The sequence below is a fragment of the Sander vitreus genome, chromosome 7, assembly GCF_031162955.1.
Source record: "Sander vitreus isolate 19-12246 chromosome 7, sanVit1, whole genome shotgun sequence".
Classification (NCBI taxonomy): Eukaryota; Metazoa; Chordata; class Actinopteri; order Perciformes; family Percidae; genus Sander; species Sander vitreus.
In genome coordinates, this window is record NC_135861.1 from 7,991,121 (window position 1) to 8,012,710 (window position 21,590).

Below are 21,590 nucleotides of genomic sequence, written 5' to 3' on the forward strand. Positions count from 1 at the left end.
TCTTTTGGCTCGGGAGGATTCAACCAAACTTTCTCACAGTCACTCTGCGTCAAGCTCGACAGAAATACCCCAAGTAAAACAGGAAGTCAAATGACTTGCCTAGAAAATTGGTGTAGCTAAGTTAGAAATAAGACAGCTCCGGTATATGGAATGAGTCTACGATGAATTGTGTACGTCTCTAAAAAATGACTTGAAAGAAACAAGTGGGAGAAGTATAGGTGTGGAGGTCAGTTTTGGGCAATCTTAGGCTGATGTTGACTCTGACAGACAAACAAATTTAAAAAAAAAAAAACATTTCCACCACTATTGTCGAAAACATCAAACAGTGTGGATTTACTTTGAGCTGGTACACTGTGTAGTCCATAGCAATTGATCACTGAGATACTAGACTTTGTGCATCAAGACCTTATTATCTATTGATTCTGATGCAGTAGATTGGAATACACACCTGTTCTGCAACTTCTTCTTCTTCCTCCCCTCTTGACTTGGCATAGGGATTTTTTGGCGTTTCCAAACTTCAGTGACAGGTCATAATAATCACACATTAAAACAATAAACCTGAATAGCACACACACACTCATCTGCAGTTTTTAATGAAAATGCATTTGCCTTTAAAATATATAAGAAGATAACACTGACAATATGTTAGCAAAATATATAAATGGAAAGAACACAAAAACAGAGCTTTTTATCGTGCATCTACAACATTTTGTGTAATTTCACTTTGAAAACAAACATTTTTACGGTTGGAAATGAAAGATTTTATTTTGGAAATTTTAACCGGAAGTCATATATTTCCTGGTTGACTTGACGCAACTGTCCTGAGAAGGAGGGCCAGGAGTTCTGCTTTACTTTTCTCTAGTCTATGCACACTTTCTTTGTTGTTGTGTGTAGTTATTGTATAACGGACAAGTTTTAATTCCTCAATAGAGTACATTTTTAATAAGTAACCAATTACTGACGCCTGGACTTATTCAGTCTGCTAACGTCAACCTCTCCCGGTTTGAACGATGTGAGCGAGTTTAACGTTACTGGGATTTTATTTGTTTTTCATTTTATCGAAAGAAAATGAAGAAAGCACATACGTTTTGCTCATTATTTTAAACGACGAGGGGTAAGTCACGAGACATGTAGCTAGTGTATGCATCTTTCCATGTGGTGTTATGGTAGTAGTATTGTTCTAATAACATCTCACACAACTCGCCTGACTAGTACTTCTCTCTCTTGTAGTTAACGCTAGCTAGCAATAAATGCGTTGACGTAAGAAGAGTATGTCGCTGCATTAACGTTAACGTTACCCAGTTGCTGTCTGTTTTTTCTTTGCGGTTTTTCTCCATAAAGTGAAAAGTTGCAGTTATATTGTAATGTAAGTATCAAGCATAGTTTTCTATCAATAAGTCAAGATGTTTAATTCGACATGCCTCCAATAGTTTAAACGGTTATTTACTTTTTTAGTGCAATTTAAATCTTCAGAAAACGAACACATAACGTTAGGCTCCTCTAACGTTACCGCAACAAACAACTGAATACGTTTAACCAGTTGGTAAGCAGCGAGCATTGTGAACCATAGACTGTAGTCTATATCAGTTAGCTATTTACTTCGGCCTTTCGTTAAGGCCAAATTACAGCAACTCTTACTTGCAATAAGGAAGACCATTTCAAATGTATAGCTATAGTTTTGAACAGTGTTTGGCAATATATTTTCTTTCTATAACAGAACGAGGGCAAGTTTTTCTCTCCTCCTCGATCTATCCCTGTTGTACTTTCTGCAGTTAAGTCATTGATTATCTACCTACACACAGCGATAACAGGAATTAATCAAGCAATTCAGCTCGCAGAGTTAGCTAAGGCCATTGAACCTTAATGCAGAGTACAGCTCCTACTGACTATAACTGAAAGCATATGTGATTCCACTAATCCCCTCAGAGAAAAAGGGTTTATCAGCACCAGGGTCACTGTTAATGAATTGATTTGCATTCATTTTGTGCTGAAGCTCTTCAATTTGATGATACTTTGTGTACATTGTTTGATAGCATAGCTGTCTTGGTCTGAATTTATGGAAGAATGTGTAGACAACAAATGACGACAAATGATGGAACTTGTCATGTTAAAGTGGTCTATCACTCTTTCACTGGCACTGTCAAAATGAATGTTTGGTTACACACAAACTGTTCTGGTGGCTGGTGATGGAGGATCAGTCATTTTCAGGCACTTAATCTTGGTGTGTCCTTTTTACGCTGGCATTTAGCAAACCCACATTTTTCTTTTATTATAGTTTCAACTGTCACTGCTGATGGTAAGCCACAATCATACAATACTTCACCTACAACATGTTGTGTCATGCACACCTCTGAGGGTGTTTTGTGGTGGTTTTGAAGGTGCAATTAGATTTGATTTAGCTGCCAAGTGATGACAGGGTACATGAGCTTCATGGGTTGCCTTCTGTCTGGTTTCTATGTAGATGGGTCAGTGAGTTTTAAAAATACAATATACCTTTCTGCAGAGTTGACAGCCTAATACATGTCAGTAAAGTTAATTATGACTGGCTTTGTCACTTGATGTTTGCAAATGTTACTGTAACCGGCTAGTAGCTGGTATATTTCTGTATTTCAAAGACAATGTTTGATTACCATCACAGGGTTTGAACATAGATGATCCAAATATAGCTCAAATCAGTGGTTTCAACTGGGTGCAAATCTCTCTGAACCCATAATTATGGACAGTCTGCTGATCCTTCTTCCTGCATCTCAGGAAGTGCAACTCAGGCCTTCCTGTACAACATACCGCACACAGACAAATAATGCAAGTGGGTCAGTTTGGGAGTCGCATTGTCATGGCGTGGTCTGGCAATGATCGAGCAGCATTCCAGCGCACACATACATTTGATTTAGGTCAAGCCAAACAAAGGCGTCACTTGCAAGACTGACTGACTGAGTGACTGTCTCTGGTTCAATTTATTCTCCGACCCCCCTCTTGTACAGCTCTGCAGGAATGCAGCTCATAGCGTTATTATGATCATGAGCTGTGCAGTGGAATTTTACCATGTCTCCCCTTCTCCACATTCTCTCAGCCTCGGTCCTAATGTGCAACGTGTCCAAATGGTTTGGTTCCAGCAAGCCAGGAGCTGCTGTACAAGAGTGTACAGTGACTGCATTGATGTTGACTCAGGGAATATGAGTGAGGGTGGATGCCGCTGCAGAACTTTATATCAACTCTCAATATTTGATATGATTTGGTGAGAGGGAGCAAGATAATAGATTATAGCTCTATACCATGTACATATTCTAATCCAAGCACAAAGCCATCAGTTAATCAGACTCTTTAGTCCTCTGTGGTTTTATTTTTATCTACGCTCCCCACACATCAGCTCTCTTGTGTCTGATAAATAGCTTAACCATTTCAGGAGCTTTATTCCACTCCATAGATAGGTGTGGTTAAAATGATTTTCCATCATTCACCTAATTGTCACTTGCTTTTTATGTTTGCATGAGAATCATGTGTTTTCTTGCCTCTAAAGCTCTTTAAAAATCACCTAAGGAGCACATTCTTCCCCGTCATCTGAAAGACAGCTTTAGATAAAGAATGCTAAATTAGATTGAATGCTTTGTTTTATCATTATGCATTCCGTATTTGGCCAGCATGAACGCACAATATGGATGACAGCTACAGAGAAGACAGAATTTATTTTTGGAACCGACCTTGACAGGGGCCTGTCCTGCCTGACCTTCTCTCTGTCCCGTCCTACAAGTTGTAAACTGCTTAAGATGTGTGCTGTTTTGTGTCCTCCTGTGTTGTCTCAGTATCCCTTGACCCTGCGGTGTGCTGTCTGGACTTGTTTTTAAGTGCAGTGATTGATGAGTGATTTTTGTGTCTTGTCTTCTTTTCAGGTTGTTTACAAAGAGCCTAGGGGGAAATTACACTCTGCTAGCACCAGAAGACTCTTAAAGACCTAAAGGATCAGTGACAACCATACATCTTTTGGCGCTCCTGCTTTAGCGTATAATTTCTGGATTAATTGACAACAGATTATAGGGCTTTGCCTGTCTGTCTTTGTAAAGAAATCCCTGATGCATTCACTTGCCCCCTCTCAACATGCTGGCTCTGAGGCAGGAGCAGGGCAGCCGAGGGGGTGGTGAAGTTGATCACCTTCAGAAAGGGGCCACTGTGGCTTGGCAGGGCCGCCAGACAGGAAGGCCCCCTTCTCACGAGAAGGGCATTAACATCAGGGAGAAGATCTCCCAGTGGGAAGGTCGCAATCAGCAGGGCAGCAGCCAGGATGCCGGGGTGAAAGCACATCCTCCGACTGTATCCCGAACTCTATCTGGAGATGTTCTGGGCCACGAATGTTCCAATGAGGGATCGAGAGGTGGGCTTCACGCAAAACCCAGCCTCTCCAAATCTAATAGTTTGGGTTTAGATTTTCGGGAATCCGTAGCACAAGCTGAACATGGTGTGGTTGGTAGGAAGTCAGAACCTCTGCAGAAATGTTCCACTGAATTTTTAACCACAACACCAGGAAATAAACCACTTGCAGCACAAATGTTTGCATCTCCCAAAGTGGAGGCTAACACGGCTGACTCTACAGGTAAACAAATCTTCACTGCCAATGGCGATCAAAAAACGGATCGCATCTTGGATGCTGAAGTAGTTTCTAAACTTCTACCTCTATCAATTCATGACCAAGAAGACAACATGCCTGCTGGAAACTTCTACACTTCACGGGGTTTCTGGCGTAAGCTTGAAGGGGACAGACTGCTCTGGGAGAAAGGCAGGGAGTCTTCAGGAGAAGCTCAGCCTCCTCCCAAACCTCTGCGGACATTCCAGTATCGGGGAGCCAACAACAACAACACGGGGCACACAGTGTGGCGGGACAGCATATCCCCTCATAACCACTCCAACGTGAGGACTAGGAGGGTAGCCCACCCACCTAGCTTCCCACCTCCTCCATGTCCTGTAGAAAAGACTAATGGACTTTCAAGGCATAACAAGAACAGGTGAGTCAATGCACTAAAAGCAGAGAACATATAACTTAAAACTTGCAGTGTTTTATTTGATCTGAATCATCATCATCAGCTCCTGCTGACATAATAAGGAAATGCACATCAAACACTCTGCTTTAGAATCTGGCTAAAACAGAGTTTATTAAATATCGGCACTGTTTTTAGGACAGTTTTGTGGAGGGTATGGAGTCTAATTGTTGGCTGGGGTTCAGGTGTGATGTCACATGATATCTGGCAGCATTGTTCTCTATTGTCTGGATGTGGACTAGTTCCTCAGCAGCCACGGGTCCAGGGTCATCATCTACAGGCACGCACACACCCTCTCACACTCGCTCTCTCTCATTCAGTGAAGGCTTAGCAAAACAAGACATACACACAGTCCTCCTGCCATGCCTTCACACAGTTTTCTAGAGGGCTCCTTGTTTACCAACTTGTAACTACTTACTAGATCATAGTAAATTAGCTCTAACTAAATGACCTAATTTTTACTATGACAGCTGACATTGACATATTGCCAACTGCTATCTCTATCTAAATCCTGACATACTCTTTTTAATTGTTTTACGTTTTAAACAATGTTTGTACCAAATGCTCAGTCATTTCCTTTCATGAACGTTTGTCACATTCTCACTGTCTTGCTATGTTTGATATCAACATAAGGAATGTTGTGGTGAGATGCTGACTAAACATAAGACAATAGAGTGAACAGTAGTATGGTGGCTATCTTTAGGGCAGCAGCCAGGCTCCTCTTTTTCACTGCCTTCCCTTCCCTCCCTGCCACAGGAAGTCCTTTGAGTATGAGGATGCGGCGCATCTGACTATGAAGCAAGGCACGATGGGAGGCGAGGAAACGCACTCGGGCCTTTACCATGCCTACTCTGACGACAATATTTATGAGGACATCGTTTGTAAGTTGAATACCCTGTCACATATAAACGGAGACATGGTGGAGCTGATTTTTAAATGAACTTCTGGAGCTTTTGATCATTACACTCACTGTCTGGTGAGTCATAAAGACTTGGGTGACTGTCCAATGTACAGTTCCAAATCTTAAATACTTATTTTATTACCATAACAGGGCCTGTTAAAGAGTGATGCTGTACAGGGACCAGTGAACTAATCAGGAAAAGTCATTGAAGAGCATTTGGAAAAAAAATGCCTATACAAGGGGCCTTTTCCACTCCTGGTTTCCCACAGATCTAACAGTTTCCGGAATATTGTGATATTTTGAGAGTTGTATTCAAGATTGAGCACAACCGTACAATATAGTGATTTGTAATAAATCCGGTAGACAGATAGTAAAAAAATACATTGCTTTTTAGGCTTCTGCATCAGGCATTGCAGTTAAGTAACAGCCAATGGTAGAAAGTAGACACATTGTGGTACTGCAGTGAAACGAAATTATCTGCATCTAGAGGTGCAACAATTAGTCGATTTGTCGATCAACAGAAAATATGATTAATTGTTGCTTTCAAGCAACAATGCCCAGAGATATCTGGTTGCAGCTTCTCACGTGATTTTATTTGTTATACCTGATATCAAACTGATAACTTTGGGGTTTGGACAGTTGGTGGAATAAAACTAGAAATCCAACATTGCCTTGGTCCTTACAAAAACATTATACACGTAGTGTTTCACTATTTTCACATTTTATGGACAAAATGATTAATCAAGAAAAAAATATATTGATAATTATATATCGATAATAAAAATAATTGTTAGTTGCAGTCCTTTCTGAATTCATATTCATTGAAGTGGCCATAAATAATAATAATAATAATGAATAATCATTCATTTGCTTTTATATAAAGTACCTTCTTAAAAGCAAGCATTAGGTGTGGTGAAACTTTCTCCTGATAAAAACATCCAGTCAGCCCGTCTTATCTTTCCCATCACTCTCTTTCCCCAGGTGAAGTGACCAGAGATGACCCCTATGAGGATGTCAAGCTATCTCCCATGTGTCTCCCTATTGCAAGGCCTCACGGCCCAAAGGTAAATAAAAGTTATACCATTTACGTATGTCTCATTTTCACACTATGGAAGTATTTCATCATTAGTTGTTAATGGGTGTATCAATCACTGGCTAACCTGAGATTCTAAGGGAAGAAGTATTGTAGTTTGATACCATGTAGTTACCTAAAACCAAGCGATGACTCTGCACTTCTTGTCTTCCAGCTGCCTCCTAAACCCCAAACGTTGCAAGGCTATGCTGGCAAAGTGGAGAGGAACAGGTTCCAAACATTAACCGCTTCCAAATCACTTGCAGACACTCCAAAACTAGCTACACCCCAGCGTGCAAGCACTCAAAAAATACAGAGGACGCCTCAGGTAAATGATACATGAATAATGTCATTAGTCTCTGTATTTGGATACAATGGTTGACTGAGATGTGTTTTTTAATTTTAATTTTTTATATGTTGCCCTATGGTAGACAAACAAAGTGGCATGTTATCTGTTGAATGGTGAATCATGTGTCATGTAGGAAAGAACAGAAGGGGGTGTGACTTGTTGAGCAGGAAGGAGAGGACGCTGAAAGAAATAGATAGTGGTAGAGCAACATGTATGTATGCTTCATAAATTCGGACATATGACTCATGGCAGGGGGAAAAGCGTGGACAGGGAGGAACTTTAATGATGAGGTACAGTAATAAAACCGGTATTAACATATATCTATAAAGGTGAGGACTAGAAAAGGATTCTAGCTAAGATTTTTGGATGGTATTTTAACAAGATGTCCTTGTTGACCAGTTTGTTTTCCATTATGTAACTCTTAAAGAATAGTTTTGAATAAATATCCGGAATAGTAATAATATAACATAACATAAATTTGGTTATGTTATGCTGTCCTTAAACTCTTTTAGATGACATGTTAAACCATGAAAATGGGCATAGACATAATAACATCTCATTATGTATTTTTCTTCTTAATAACGGTACCATTAGCTTAGTAGGGGCATTTTTACTTTCTTTTGATACAAGTTTGCATCATGAAGTGGCAGTGGGTTGTGTGTCCTCTTAAAGATAAGTTTCAGCTTCCTGTACGTGCCTGTTTGTGTGTTGAGGGCCAACTCTGTGTATTAATGCAGGGCCTTAGTTGACTTGAGTCCACTACCAAATACTCAACTGTGTTCTTTCAGGGCATTAACGGAAGAATGCAGGAATGTAAGGTTAAAAAAATCCTGGATATCTATAATATAATTATGTTCTTAGTGGCTGTTATACCATGATTCCCTGTAATCATGATTCTGTAATGGCTGTGAAATTATGGGGCTGGCAAGTTACCTGAGTGTGTGTGTGTTCTACTACACAGTACGTCAACAAGATTGAGACCATCTTTGACGACAAGCGAGGGAGAAAGAGAGTAAAGAACCCAGGACTCTCAGTGCGAGGTAAAACGCATGTGCGCACACACACACACACACACACGCACACACAGACTGTCACAGATGTCACTCACATCAACACTTCAAAAAGATTAACTTGAGCCTCTTGGTGGAAATACCCAGCTTTTGATGGTACATACAAGGCCAGCTGCAGCAGGCGAAGCCGCTGATTATGAAACAAAGGCTGACTGTCTGCACCTGATTATTGGCCCTCAAGTCTTTTCCATTCCTCTGCTTCTCCCTAATCTCTCTCTCTAATTCAATCAACAGAGGAGACCAGTGGGACAGAGAGTGACCCCGAGGACAACACCAAAGGTATCTCCATAGAGTCAATGGGCCCTATCTTGCACCCGGCGCAGCACAGCGCAAAGCCCGACGCAAGTGACTTTGCTAGTTTAAGACCGACGCAGTTGTCAATTTCCCGTCCAGCGCCCACGTTGTTTAAATAGCAAATGCACCTGTGTCCATCTTTGCGCCCATGGTCGTGCTGGTCTTACAGGAAGGTGTGTTCAGGTGAATTCTTGGCATATTGCTATCTTAAGGCAGCGGGAAGTGATTGCACCATTGACCAAAATAAAAAAACCTGGTCTAAAGTCAATAGCGCAGCATTTCATTGTTATTTTAACAGCAAATTAGTAAAATGCGCCTTGGCTTATGCACAGCGCGCGCGCACACACTATGCTTGTTACACACACACAGGGAAGCACAGCAGCACACAAACATGCAAAAGATTACAAATAAAAATATTACGGTGCAAATCTGCCATCATAATAGCAATGCGCCAAGGTACAAACGTTCCTGGCTTTTAAAGGGAATGGGAGATGACACTCTGATTGGTTTATTGCATGTTACGCCCAAAACACACCTATGAATTAATGAAGACACAAAGTACAACCCTTTTGAACCATGCAGCGCATGGACCCTTTTTTCCACCGTCAAACTAGCAAAAGTGGATTTGGACACGCCCTAAACGCACCTGCTCCATGCTACAGATTTATTGGCACAAAAAGTAAGGAAATTTGTGTTTTGGTAGATTATTTCTCTGTGGTAACAATGCTTTTTGGCAATAAATCTTATACCGTTGGAAAGCCTGTTTAGTTCCCTTTCAAATGGTGCCCCATTTGTAAGGAACATGCATTTGTGGGATGACCAGCAGCGCTGAGTATGTGGGTTGCGCCCATGAACAATTTGCCAAATCTTCTCTGCCAATGCCAAACAGCTTATTCTGCCATTGACTCGTTTGGTGGATTGGATGATTGAAGTTTGAAGAAACAAGACATATTGGCAATTGAACAATTTATTCATTTCACAAACAGGAGCCTCAGTAGCGTGTGGAAGAACCATACACAGCCACAACAGCCTGGCACCTCCTCCTCATGCTGGTCACCAGCCTGGTCACACACTGCTGTGGGATGGCATCCCATTTTTCAACCAGCTTTTGTCGCAAGTCAGCCAATGTGGTTGTGTTGGTCACTCTGGCACGAACAGCATGCCCAAGTGATCCCACAAGTGTTCATTGGGGTTGAGATCAGGACTGCTGGTTGAAGAATGGGATGCCATCCCACAGCAGTGTGAGACCAGGCTGTTCCTGACAAATGGGGCACTATTCGAAAGTGAACTAAACAGGCTTTACAAACGGTATAAGATTTATTGCCAAAAAGCATTGTTACCACAGAGAAATAATCTACCAAACACAAATTTCCTTACTTTTTGTGCTAAGTCCAATCAAGGGACATACAACCATAATGGGACCGTAATGCACCTGATTATTATTATCCTCGCCACTGTCGCACTAAATTCTTGCTCTTGGGGGAATTACTAGAATTGTTGGGACTTTGTAAACTATAGAGTGTGGTCTAGACCTACTCTATCTGTAAAGTGTCTCGAGATAACTCCTGTTATGATTTGATACTATAAATAAAATTTAATTGATTATATATGAAGGGAACATCAAGACTAGTGTTGTCTCATCAATCAAAAATGCCAAGCGCTTGCTGGTTTTAGCCTCTCAAATATAATATAAGATCTGCTGTTTCTTTGTAGCCGTGCTAGCTGCTCTGTGAGGCTGTACTTGGGCACAGAGGTGCTTTGAACTAAATGCCAGTGTTAGCATGTTGACATGCTTACAATGACAATAACATGCTGATGTTTGGTAGGAAATATATACAATGTTAACCATCTTAGTTTAGCGTGTTAGCATGCTAACATTTGCTATTTAGCAATTCGTATAGTACAACTGAGGCTGCCGGAATGTCATTAGTTCTGCGGGTATTTGGCCATAAATCAAAATATTGGACAGAATTAAACTTTGACCTGATGATGGCTCTAGATTCACCAAAGTTTTTGCATTGCAAAACAATCATACTAAAAATAAGTGTGTTGAATGTTGTTGTAAACTTATAACCTTATGGTACGGTTTAGCCACCAAGAATTGGCATGAGCCACTTAAAGGCACATTGTAGTTAGCTGGATCGATATCGGTACTGTTACGGAGTATAATTCTCCGACTGGTGTTTCCCATGTTTTGATGGAAGTTGAAGCAACTAGAGGTTATATATATATATATCTCATAAGTACAGTTTTTATTCAGAAATATTACATATTATATCTTGAACTTCACAGTTATACTGTATATTGATATTTAAAAGGCCTCATATCCAATGTGCTGGATGGGATATGTCCCAGGACAAGCATTTACCATAGTCTCCTTGTGTGGTGTCCAGCAGGCTCCAGGAGATCAGTTTACATCCAGTCTACACTGAAACGTCGGCCAGGCTACCGCACCCTGGAGAGAGACCTGATCCAGCTGCAGCAGCAGCAGCTTTTCCAGATCTTTGTGGTGGTGTCGCTGAGAAAAGGCTCCCCAGGAAACACCTACTCCCCTGAAATCACACAGCAGTTCCCCAAACTGGTAAGAAGAAGCTTCTTACATAACTCAACCCTTTTTCTAGGCAAAGGACATACTGTACATGTACTTTGATCATAACTGAATAATGCCATGTCCTAAATATAATCTTGTTTGGCAAAATCTTATCCATTCCTCACCACTTATCTTAAGTGGTGAGGAATCATTTCAAGGGGATTTTCTCAGGTTTCCATAAGTCAAGAACTTTCATGAATTCAAATTGCTTTGTTTTTCCATATTATTTTTTATTTATATTTCAGTGACTTTAAAATATTGTCTGTTGTAGAGCTTGCACCCCATGTACCAAGGCTCAGTCCTTACTGCAGCGGCCACGGGTTCAATTCCAACCCGTGGCTCTTTGCTGCTTGTCATCCCTCTCTCTCTCCCACTTTCCTGTCTTAATCTTTCCTATCAAATAAAGGCAATACAAGCCCCAAAAATGAATCTTAAAACAATAAATATTGTCTGTTGTTTTTATCAGAAAAGGCACCTATATGGGGAGATACTAATTATTTGGTGGTGATTTAGAACAAGTAGTTACAAAAGAATACTCAGTCCTTCTTATCATACTTAAAGTTAAGTTCTATTAAATTAAAATATAATAATGCAATTAAATGACCACTGATTTCACCTGGGTCCCCTTGGAACCACTTGAAAGAAGTAATTTGGAGAACCACTGCTGTAATAGAAAGTATTTCTGATCTGATTCTGTAACTGGAGTCCCTCTGTTTCAGTTTGAGAAGTCATCCCGTCAAACCAAAGAGGCTGAGGATCAGCTGAAAGTTATTCCCAAGTTCTGCTTCCCCGACTCGCAGGACTGGAAGCCCTCTTCACACATGCCAAGGTCAGCACATGCATTACAGCAATATTTTAATAGCATGCTAGATGTATAAGTAACCGCATCCCAAAAGCTAGAGCAATGGCACAATGGTAACATGATACTGTATTCTTTTTTTAATCCTCAGTCTGTATTTTCTTTTGTTATCATCATACACACCACCTTTCATGTGCCCTAATAAAGGTCTAACTTGTGTTTAGCTAAGTTCTAGCACTGTAATTATCATTTGTATTATGTTTTAATATCCCTATTTCCGCTTTTCCTATTCATATCCTCAGCTGTAACCCATAATTTGCCACTTCAACAACTCAAATTCCCCACAAGGATAATTAAAAATTCAACTGATCTAATTAAGTCTCTGAGTGCTTAAGGGCATTCTTCTCTTTTTTACTACTACCGGGTATGGTTCATTGTTGTAATTTTGGTTATGATCTCAACTTACACTGCCTCCCTGTCTTTAAAACACTTAGGCGTATCTGTGGAATGGGAAATAAACAAAAGACACACCGAACTGTCCTTTTACCAAGTTACCTAGTTTCTGTTTGCTCTGCTTTTTATATCTCCGTAGATTAAACAGTCCTGGCATTATTTAACCATTATTATTGATTATTATTAATTGTTTTGTCGTTTTGCTTTTTTAATGAAGTAATTCCCTGAAGCTATTTTTCAATTGCTTTTTTTCAGCTTTTATACAAGGAATTACAGATGTTTTTAAATTCATGGCTATGTTTTTTTAGGCAGTAAAAAGTCAATTGAAATAATTTAAATATTATTTCAAATTGATGATATGTTTACAGTGAGACCTTCTCCTTTGTCCTGACCGGAGAGGACGGCAGCCGCTGGTTTTGTTACTGCCGTAAGATCTTGGTGAGTGTGGATGTGTTAACATTTGAATCTGAATCATTGACTCGAGGGCCTATGCGTTTGTGTGTGTGATGACATGGCAGCCCGCCACATGCTTACTCAACATCTCAGAGGAGATGTGAATCAGTACATGTGAATCACAGACCGTAAACCACTTCTGAATCAATGACAGAGAGCAAGAAGAATTTCATAATTTCCCCCTTTCTTTTGCCTCACAAGGAGAGCTGCTTTTAGGTCTTTTTAAGGCACTTTTCAAAACACTTTTTTAGGTTATGTAGTAAATCTGCCTTTTCGAGTTTGCTTGTGTTTAATTTTATTATTGTGAACATACTGTGGTTGACTTTTTAAGCTATCTTTAACTTTGTTTTGCCATGTTTATTCTATGTTTAGTGTAGACAGTTGGGCCAAACCTAACATGAAGAGTTTTATGTTTTGTTTTGTTGGTAGATAAGCTCACCACTACTATCATAAAGTTTTAGAATTTAGACTCTTAATTTGTTTTTCTCCTCCAATTTACAAAGTTGTCATTGAAAATACTATTACTAAATACTAATACTAAATACATTAAAGGGAAAATAGGCTCTTGATGAGAACCTGATTGCACTACTGTTTAGTTAAATATGAATATTTAATGTGTTTTTTGGCAGTTATCTCTGTTGTTACCTGGTTAATGACATATGAAACTGTGTGTGTCTTTAAGCCCATTGGAAAGGGGAAGAGGCTTCCTGAGGTGCACTGCATTGTCAGCAAACTGGGCTGTTTCAACCTCTTTGCAAAGGTAAGGCAACTAAACAATGCATTTGGTCCCTTGTTTCTGCCGATATAGCCTTTATAGGGAGATTAAAGGAACTGGATTTGCTAAAGTTCAGTGGGAAACCTCCTGAAGTGTGTGAAAGCCGCTGCCTTGGAATTCCTTGTATGTATTAGGATGGAATGAGGTTACTCTAGAAGATAATACTGAGCAATCCCTGGGTGTGCTTTTCAAAAAAGAAATTGTATGCGTGTAGATGTCACACCTATTTTCCAGTTGGCAGCGTGAAATTAACAAACATTAAGTGTGAATATGGCCAGGAGGAAAACTTTCACGTGCAGAGCTGCATCGTGGTTCTGTTCTGTTGTTTGGACTTCAATCAAAACTTCAGGACACACAGAGATTTGTCTGTCTCTCTCTGTCCAGATTTTGGAGGAGGTGGAGAGGCGCAGGGAGATTTCCCCAGCCCTGGTGTACCCTTTTATGCGTAGCGTGATGGAGGCCCCTTTTCCAGCCCCCGGACGCACAGTCACCATCAAGAGCTTCCTTCCAGGCTCTGGGAATGAGGTAACCCTAAAACCAAAAGAGGAAATGTTAATTGGTAGTTTTGTTCCTCCTTACCACTCCTTTCTGCAGACTCGGAATGGGAGGTTATCTGGTTAAACAATAGGAATAGCTACTTCAGCTCTAAAGGGTTCATGTTGGGACATATATATATATATATATATATATATATATATATATATATATATATATATATATATATATATATATATATATATATATATATATATATATATATATATATATATATATACACATACACATATGTGTGTGTGTGTGTCACTTAGAAATTTCCATTCCACTCCATTATAGACAGAATACCAGCTGAGATCAGTTGCATTGTTTTTTTAACCAGGGCAGCAGTTTTCAGATTACATTATGTGCTTACATAATTGCAAAAGGGTTCTCCAATGTGTGTGTGTGTGTGTGTATATATGTATATGTATGTATGTGTGTGTATATATATATCTCTATCTCACACACACACACACACACACACCTGGATGTATCTAAAGAGTCTGTTTTTGCTTAATGTACAGGTTTCAGGTACTCACCCTACAGTGGTATAACTACAAGTCCATGTTCTCTTGTTGCTTTGCCAGGTACTGACTTTGTGTCGACCAGTGGACTCCAGACTGGAGCACGTGGACTTTGACAGTCTGCTGCAGTGTCTCAGTGTTGGGAATCTCCTGCAGGTGTTTGCCTCCCTTCTGCTTGAGAGGAGGGTCATCTTCATCGCTGACAAACTCAGGTACTGCTGTGGTAACACGAAACACTGCAGGGCCACTTAACCGTATATATCGGGATAATATACAGTAGCGGTTTCAAAAATTAAACTTCCCTTTGTGGCCGGGTTGGCTCAGTGTGTAGAGCCAGGCGCACATATACTGAGAGGTTTATGCCTCGACGCAGAGGTCTAGGGTTCGAATCTGACCTGTGACGATGTCCTGCATGTCTTCCCCCTCTCTCTCCCCTTTCTCACCTAGCTGTCCTGTCTAAAATTAAAGGCGGAAAAGCCCCAAAAAAAAAACAACAAAAAAAACGTCCCTTTGATGTGTGCAAGCTCCTGTCGATGCTCACAGGTCCAACGCCAGTTTCTTTTTTTTTTTTATCTGTGTGTACCTTGGCCTGAATGCTGAGCTATAGCAAACTCCCAACAGCATATTAAGTCAGGTTTATCTGTAAAGATTAAGTAAAAACATATCTTCAACAGAAATATATCAATACATTGAATTATGTAAACAGTTCCTTTTTGCATATCTGCCGACATGTATGCTTATACTGATAACAAGCCAATATCAACCTGCCAATATCAGCAATGTTTAACACTGTGCTTAGACTGAGAATTAAAAGGTTGCCATGGGTGGCCGGGTTGGATCAGTGGGTAGAGCAGGCACACATATATTTAGAGGTTTATGCCTCAACGCAGAGGTCCAGGGTTCGACTCCGAACTGTGACGATTTCCTGCATGTCTTCCCCCTCTCTCTCCCCTTTCTCACCTGTTCTGTCCATTAAAGGTGGAAAAGCCCAAAGAAAATCTTTAAAAAAAGGTTGCCAGGGAGTCAGCAGCATGTTGAGGCAGTTTCTGTTCCACAGAGCGGTATAAAACTGACTATAACGGTTATTATAAATAGAATTATAAAGCAGTTGATTCATTATTAAATGTTAGCGGATTTTAATAATAACAGCAGTTTGTGCAGGGACAAGGAGTGTTATTATAATTATAATAATAATAATAATAAAATGTTATTTCATGGCGCCTTTCAAGACACTCAATGTCACCTTGCATCACATATTGGTAATAAAACATACAACAAGCAACAAAGCACCAGTAGTTTAAAAAGGTTGTTTAAAAAGATGGGTTTTAAGAGAAGTTTTGAATTCTGTAATAGAGTCCAGTATGCAGATGTGAAGGGGTAGTGAACTCCAAAGTTTGTGTGCAGCATAGGAGAAGGCCCTGGCACCCATTATGCTGAGGTTGATGGGTAGTGTTATCAAAAGTAGATACTGCAGTAGTAGTTAGCATATATCAGTTGCTTTTTGGGAGACTTCTTTGATACACAAATACTGTTTGCTGAAAGCTCTTACAGTTCTTACAGTTGAACAGTCACGTTGAAAATGTGTTATAATAGAATTATAATAGTGTGACAACTGTTTTCAGGGAGCTATGATTGATTATTTGGTGTCATATGATCTGTGTGAGAACTGAATAGTGTTTTTGTGTCTAATCTTTTCTCTCCTCCCCTGTTCACTGTAGTGTGTTGTCTCGGTGTAGCCATGCAGTGCTGGCGCTGCTGTACCCCTTCACCTGGCAGCATACCTTTGTGCCTGTGCTGCCGGCCAGCATGTTGGACATCAGCTGCTCCCCCACCCCATTCCTCATTGGGGTGCTGGCACCCTGCCTGCCAACGCTGCTGGAGCTGCCCATTGAGGAGGTCGGTCAGAATTCTGTTAAAACGTTTTAAAATCATTGCAGTTTAAATAGACTGGTTTGTCTGTATAGAGGTTTTAGTGCCATCGTTTGGCTGTATATGTACTGCATATTGTGAATGAAGTAGAACAGAACCAGTAAGGTGTGTGAGTAGTAGTGGAGAAACCCCCTGAAGAGACTGTAGCCACCTTTTTATAACTCTTGTTGCAGAATAATGAACTCTTCCCGTCAGTAACGTCAGTCATTCTTTCTTCTCGCTGTCTTCCCAGGTGCTCATAGTGGATCTGTGTGCAGACAAGTTTGTCATTCAGGTGTGTACACATAGCAGTGTATAAAGGGAATGATAGGTGTGGTCCCAGTGGGGGAAAGATGGCTTAGCCTACACTTGTCCCTTGTCTGCATGCAGAATGTTTTGAGGGTGACAAGAAATAAATGATGTTACACCCACAAGCACAGCAGAGGTGAAACAATATGGCATTTAAGGCCAGGCCACAATCATGTCATGACGTAAACAGAAAGGGTGTTTTGCAGCTGATCCAGAGCTGCAGGTTTGTTAGTCAACTGTCAGTCTATTCAGTTAATAATGAACAGGTTTGTTTAGTTTGTGTTTATATTCATGTATGTCTTAATTTGACTGGGCTCCTATTTGACATTTCATTTAGCAAAATCTTTGTTCAGTCTCTCTCTCTCTCTCTCTCTCTCTCTCTCTCTCTCTCTCTCTCTCTCTCTCTAAGCTAATGAGACATGCAGTGATTGACTTGCCACTCCACCATTAGCTGTCTGTTGCAGAAGTCTAGTTTTAATATTGCTGGTAACTTCCCTCCTCAGGATCTAACATGAAGTACTTTGTTTGACAAGATTGAATCAAGAGCTAAAGATTTTTATACATACAGTGTATTCTGTAGGTATGTAGTCCACAGGTCAAAATGTAAGACATGTATGTTTGTAAATGTCATTACTCTGTTCTGTGATGTTTCACAGCTTGGTGATGAAGACTGCATCCTGCCCAGTAAACTGCAGGCAGCACTGCAGCAGATCCTGGAGGAGAGGCACGATATCCTGAGAGAGAAAGATGGAGACAGTTGTGGAGGTTTGTATAGATTACATGTTCTACACAGCAAAGATGCTGCATGTCTGTCGGGTATTTCACTGTGCCCTCAGTAGAGCTCTTATAGTTGCTATATCCTCACCAGACGAAGGTCCTATATCTTCTTGAGGATGTTTAGAAATGAATTGCAAATGTCAGCTGCACAACATGCCTGCATTACTGATGACCTGCAGACTGCTGCAGAGTTTATCCTGTTTCTTTTAACTGGGCAGTTGAAACTAATCAGACTTTCACTGATGACCTATTTAGGTTGTTTACTAGATTATGATTTGCAATACATCTATTTGTGCACCACAATAAAGACGTTCCAATATTTGCTTACGTTCCATAATGTAAGCAATAGCCTTTAGCATGCCTCATAATTTGAAGCAAAGTCTTTGTCAGTATTTGATGACACCAATACATCTGTTAGGTAATCTTATTGTAAAACTACAGTACAACTATAGTTAGACTAAAACCGTTTCGGAGACTGTTATTAACCCTTTTGTCTTCATCCAAAATGTGGCCCTTCCAGGTCAGCAGGCTAACCTGAGCTCTCTGCTGTCAGAGGGTTTTGTGCGGTTCTTTGTGGAGCTGGTGGGCCACTATCCTCTCCACATGGTCGAGTCCTCCAATGGAAGCAGGGAGCTTCAGCGCGACACCTTCCGCAAATCACACCCCTCCCGTGGAGTCCGCCAGTTCCTGCAGCTCTTCATGGATACTCAGATGTTTGCCGGCTTCATTCAGGACAAAGAGCTACGCAAAGGAGGAGGAAGAGGTAATTGTGTTAGGGTAGCAGTGCCACTAGCCTTAAGGATTAATTCTTTAAAAAAGAAAACATGAAGAAAACCTTTTATCATAAACCCTATTCCCATCAAAATTAGCGTCTATGTAACAAGGTTTTTTAGACGTGGGAAAACTCACTAAAATAGGGGATAGACTCCTTTCCCATTGCAAGTAGTAGTTTTTATGTTCGGCGTCACGAATGTGCCCAAAAACAAGGTTGGTGAACTCTAGAAAGCAGTGTGGAGGCCAGTGAAAATGTTACGATTGTTAAATTCTTTTTTTATATCTGTTACTTATTCAGTCTCTCTTTCAAACCCGGTGCCAACTAATTTGGAACAATGTTTGAGCGCTGCTTGCATGGATACAGACGGGATTTGTGGCTGAGATGACAAAGAGTTGCAGAAGTTACCAACAGAGGCGAGGAGCCTGTATTTATATTGTGTCCACCCAGGTGTCATGTTTCCATCACTGTGGATCAGAGCTGGAGCGGAGACTGCTGCTGAGTTATTTGTCTTGGGAATAAAAGCCTATTGTAACTTTTCCCACTGAAGACAAAAGCCAAAGGTGTTGTGGGTGTTGGTGTTTATTTTGTCCAGAGGAAAATAGTCCCTATAGGACATTATAATCAGCTGTTTCCATTAAAGGGTTCTTAAAAGATGAAAAAAAAAAAAACTAAACTTGCAATTTCTTCACAGCATAACTCATTTTCGTAATAAAAATCAATAAGAAAAATAAACATTCACTGGTATTGTCCTCCAAGCCAAAACTAGTATTCAACTTTTTACATGAATCTCTGATACCTAGATGTCATTGCTGCCTAGGATGTCCATACTTTTTAATGTTCCCATAATGCTGTGCAAACACAGTTTATGCACATACAAAAAAAAAAAAGACAAAAGTAATAACAAAAAAAACTAAATTAGCTAGTTCTATCTTGCAATCAATTTGCTTGTAAAATCTGCTGGATGTTTGAAGAGTAGCATGGAATCACTCCGTTTGTGAAGAAAATATCCTAAAAACATTTGACATTAAGGTTAAAGTAAAGAAGTGTAATCTGTTAAATGAATAAATGGTAGTGCTTATTTCAAAACAGACGTGACCAAAGTTAAATGAGTCATAGCATGCACCGACCAAAAAGCAGGGCATTTGAAAAAAAGAAGATAACTTACGTGCGTGCAAATGCCAGAACAATGAACCACGTTGCATTTGAAGATAATCTAAATTTTGTTCATTTTAAGTTGCATATATAATTCGGTGTGCATTCTGTCTCAGTGGCTCAACATTTCCAACATTCTCCCAGGTCTCTTTGAGGTCAGAGTGGCCGAGTATCTGGATTCGTACCCTGAGCCAGAGCCAAGTGGTGTGAACAAATTTCTTAAAGGACTGGGTAAGTGTTGTTCTTTCATCAAATGTTCCCTTTTTAAAGGTTGATTTTCAACAGCTAATTGTTTTCCTTTTTTTCTTTTCTTCTTAGGAAACAAGATGAAACTCCTACAAATTAAATGAAAACAGACCAACACCCTGGTTTTTAAATGAAAGACTTTGTAATTACAAACAGACCACTTGTTGCTGCTGGACTGGCTGAGGAAATGAATGTGGATGAGATGTCTTGTGTTGAGATGTGAATGGGACGATGAAGAGTTTGGGTATGAGAGGACCAGGTTCATCTTATAGCCATGTATGCATGTCTAAGAGCAGTGCACTTTTTATTGGACAAAAACTGGAAAGGCTATTTCTCTTCTAGCATTGTTTTATGAAACCTTGAAGACGAAGCACTGTGTCTTTGGAAAACTACAAAAAGCATTCCAGCTACTTAACCTCAGTTATCAACCTCAACGTGTGGTTGTAACTATTTTCTCTTTGACTGGAAACGTGTGTACTTGCAAGACCTTTTCACACAGATTCAGCTCTATTACACAATGTGTGCATTTTACAGTAAATGCAACTTTAATCTTGTTAAGTACTTGCAACTAAAAATAGCCTGTATGGTTCCAACCTGATGCATGTTTTTATACATTTTAATGTAAAAATTTATTATGCATGTTGCATTTTCCTCAGCACAACTGTACACAAACCTTTTGTTTACTGTTTCTACTTGTTTGTATTTCAGATCAAGTAGATGTTTATTAACTCTGATCAGAACATTTCGAAGTGTTAAGACTCCAGGTTAAACCTCATCAATCGATACTATTTACATTTTGATAAAATTACGTCTTTTTCTGTCCTTGACTTTCCTTGTAACTGGAGTTGTAAATATTTTTTACATTTTGCACAATGTTGAGAACCCGTGTACAGCATTTAGAATATTTTTGTATTAAAGCATGATGTGTCCTACATTAAATAAATGGGTTCCCAAGGACAGCATTTAATAAGTGACTATGCTATTTATAATGCAAATGCCTTGAAAACTGGGTTGTACAGTAACCCCGCTTAACTATAACAATACTCCTGATTAAGCATTTGTGTGGTAGGCCATATATATGGTGGCCCTGAGAGCTCAACACTGCAAATTAAGAAAACACATGCAAATAGAGAACGCATATTAATTAAGAAAACACTTTTCAGCTATTTGACAACTCATGCGCACCATTTAGACACTGCAAATATGCATGCATGTCATCTTGTCTTCTGCTGCACATTCTTTCATTACGGAAAGATTGCAGATACGTTTTCTCTAAATTATGTTTTTTTTTTCTCGAGCCACAACCAAGCGCCGCCCACCGGCCGGAGCAACCGCTCTCATTTTACAGCTAAACCGTACACTAAAATATGTCCCTGACACATCTGAGGTGAGAAATAGGTAATACAGTAACAGAATCTTGATTCTTTATTTGATCAGCACTGCCTAGTTTAACAGTTTGATTGGAGTTTACAGGCAGTCATTGACACTGTGTTAGACTCCTCGCCTCTGATTGGTTGCTTTCCTCATGCCATTAGGAGCCTGCTCTGAGAGCACCAGGAGGAGGCAGAGGAACCACGAC

At 40.0% G+C, this 21,590-nt stretch overlaps 1 protein-coding gene across 4 annotated transcripts; it reads left to right on the top strand.

Moving 5' to 3' along the window:
* Window positions 1-812: 812 nt before the first annotated feature.
* dennd2c (DENN/MADD domain containing 2C) lies at window positions 813-20,968 on the top strand. 4 transcript variants are annotated; one of them, XM_078254417.1, is made up of 19 exons: window positions 813-1,114; window positions 3,888-4,994; window positions 5,784-5,908; window positions 6,910-6,992; window positions 7,176-7,328; window positions 8,311-8,389; window positions 8,654-8,698; window positions 11,107-11,294; window positions 12,023-12,132; window positions 12,924-12,993; window positions 13,691-13,768; window positions 14,168-14,308; window positions 14,908-15,056; window positions 16,563-16,740; window positions 17,006-17,047; window positions 17,718-17,826; window positions 18,359-18,601; window positions 19,910-19,996; window positions 20,084-20,968. In XM_078254417.1, the coding sequence occupies exons 2-19, from the start codon at window positions 4,093-4,095 to the stop codon at window positions 20,113-20,115; spliced, it is 2,814 nt and encodes a 937-aa protein (XP_078110543.1). In that variant the 5' UTR covers window positions 813-1,114; window positions 3,888-4,092; the 3' UTR covers window positions 20,116-20,968. The 4 variants fall into 4 exon arrangements, with proteins under 4 accessions (XP_078110543.1, XP_078110545.1, XP_078110546.1 ...); XM_078254419.1 differs by having other exon boundaries at window positions 11,110-11,294; XM_078254418.1 differs by lacking the exon at window positions 813-1,114 and adding an exon at window positions 1,168-1,366.
* The last annotated feature ends 622 nt before the right edge of the window (window positions 20,969-21,590 follow it).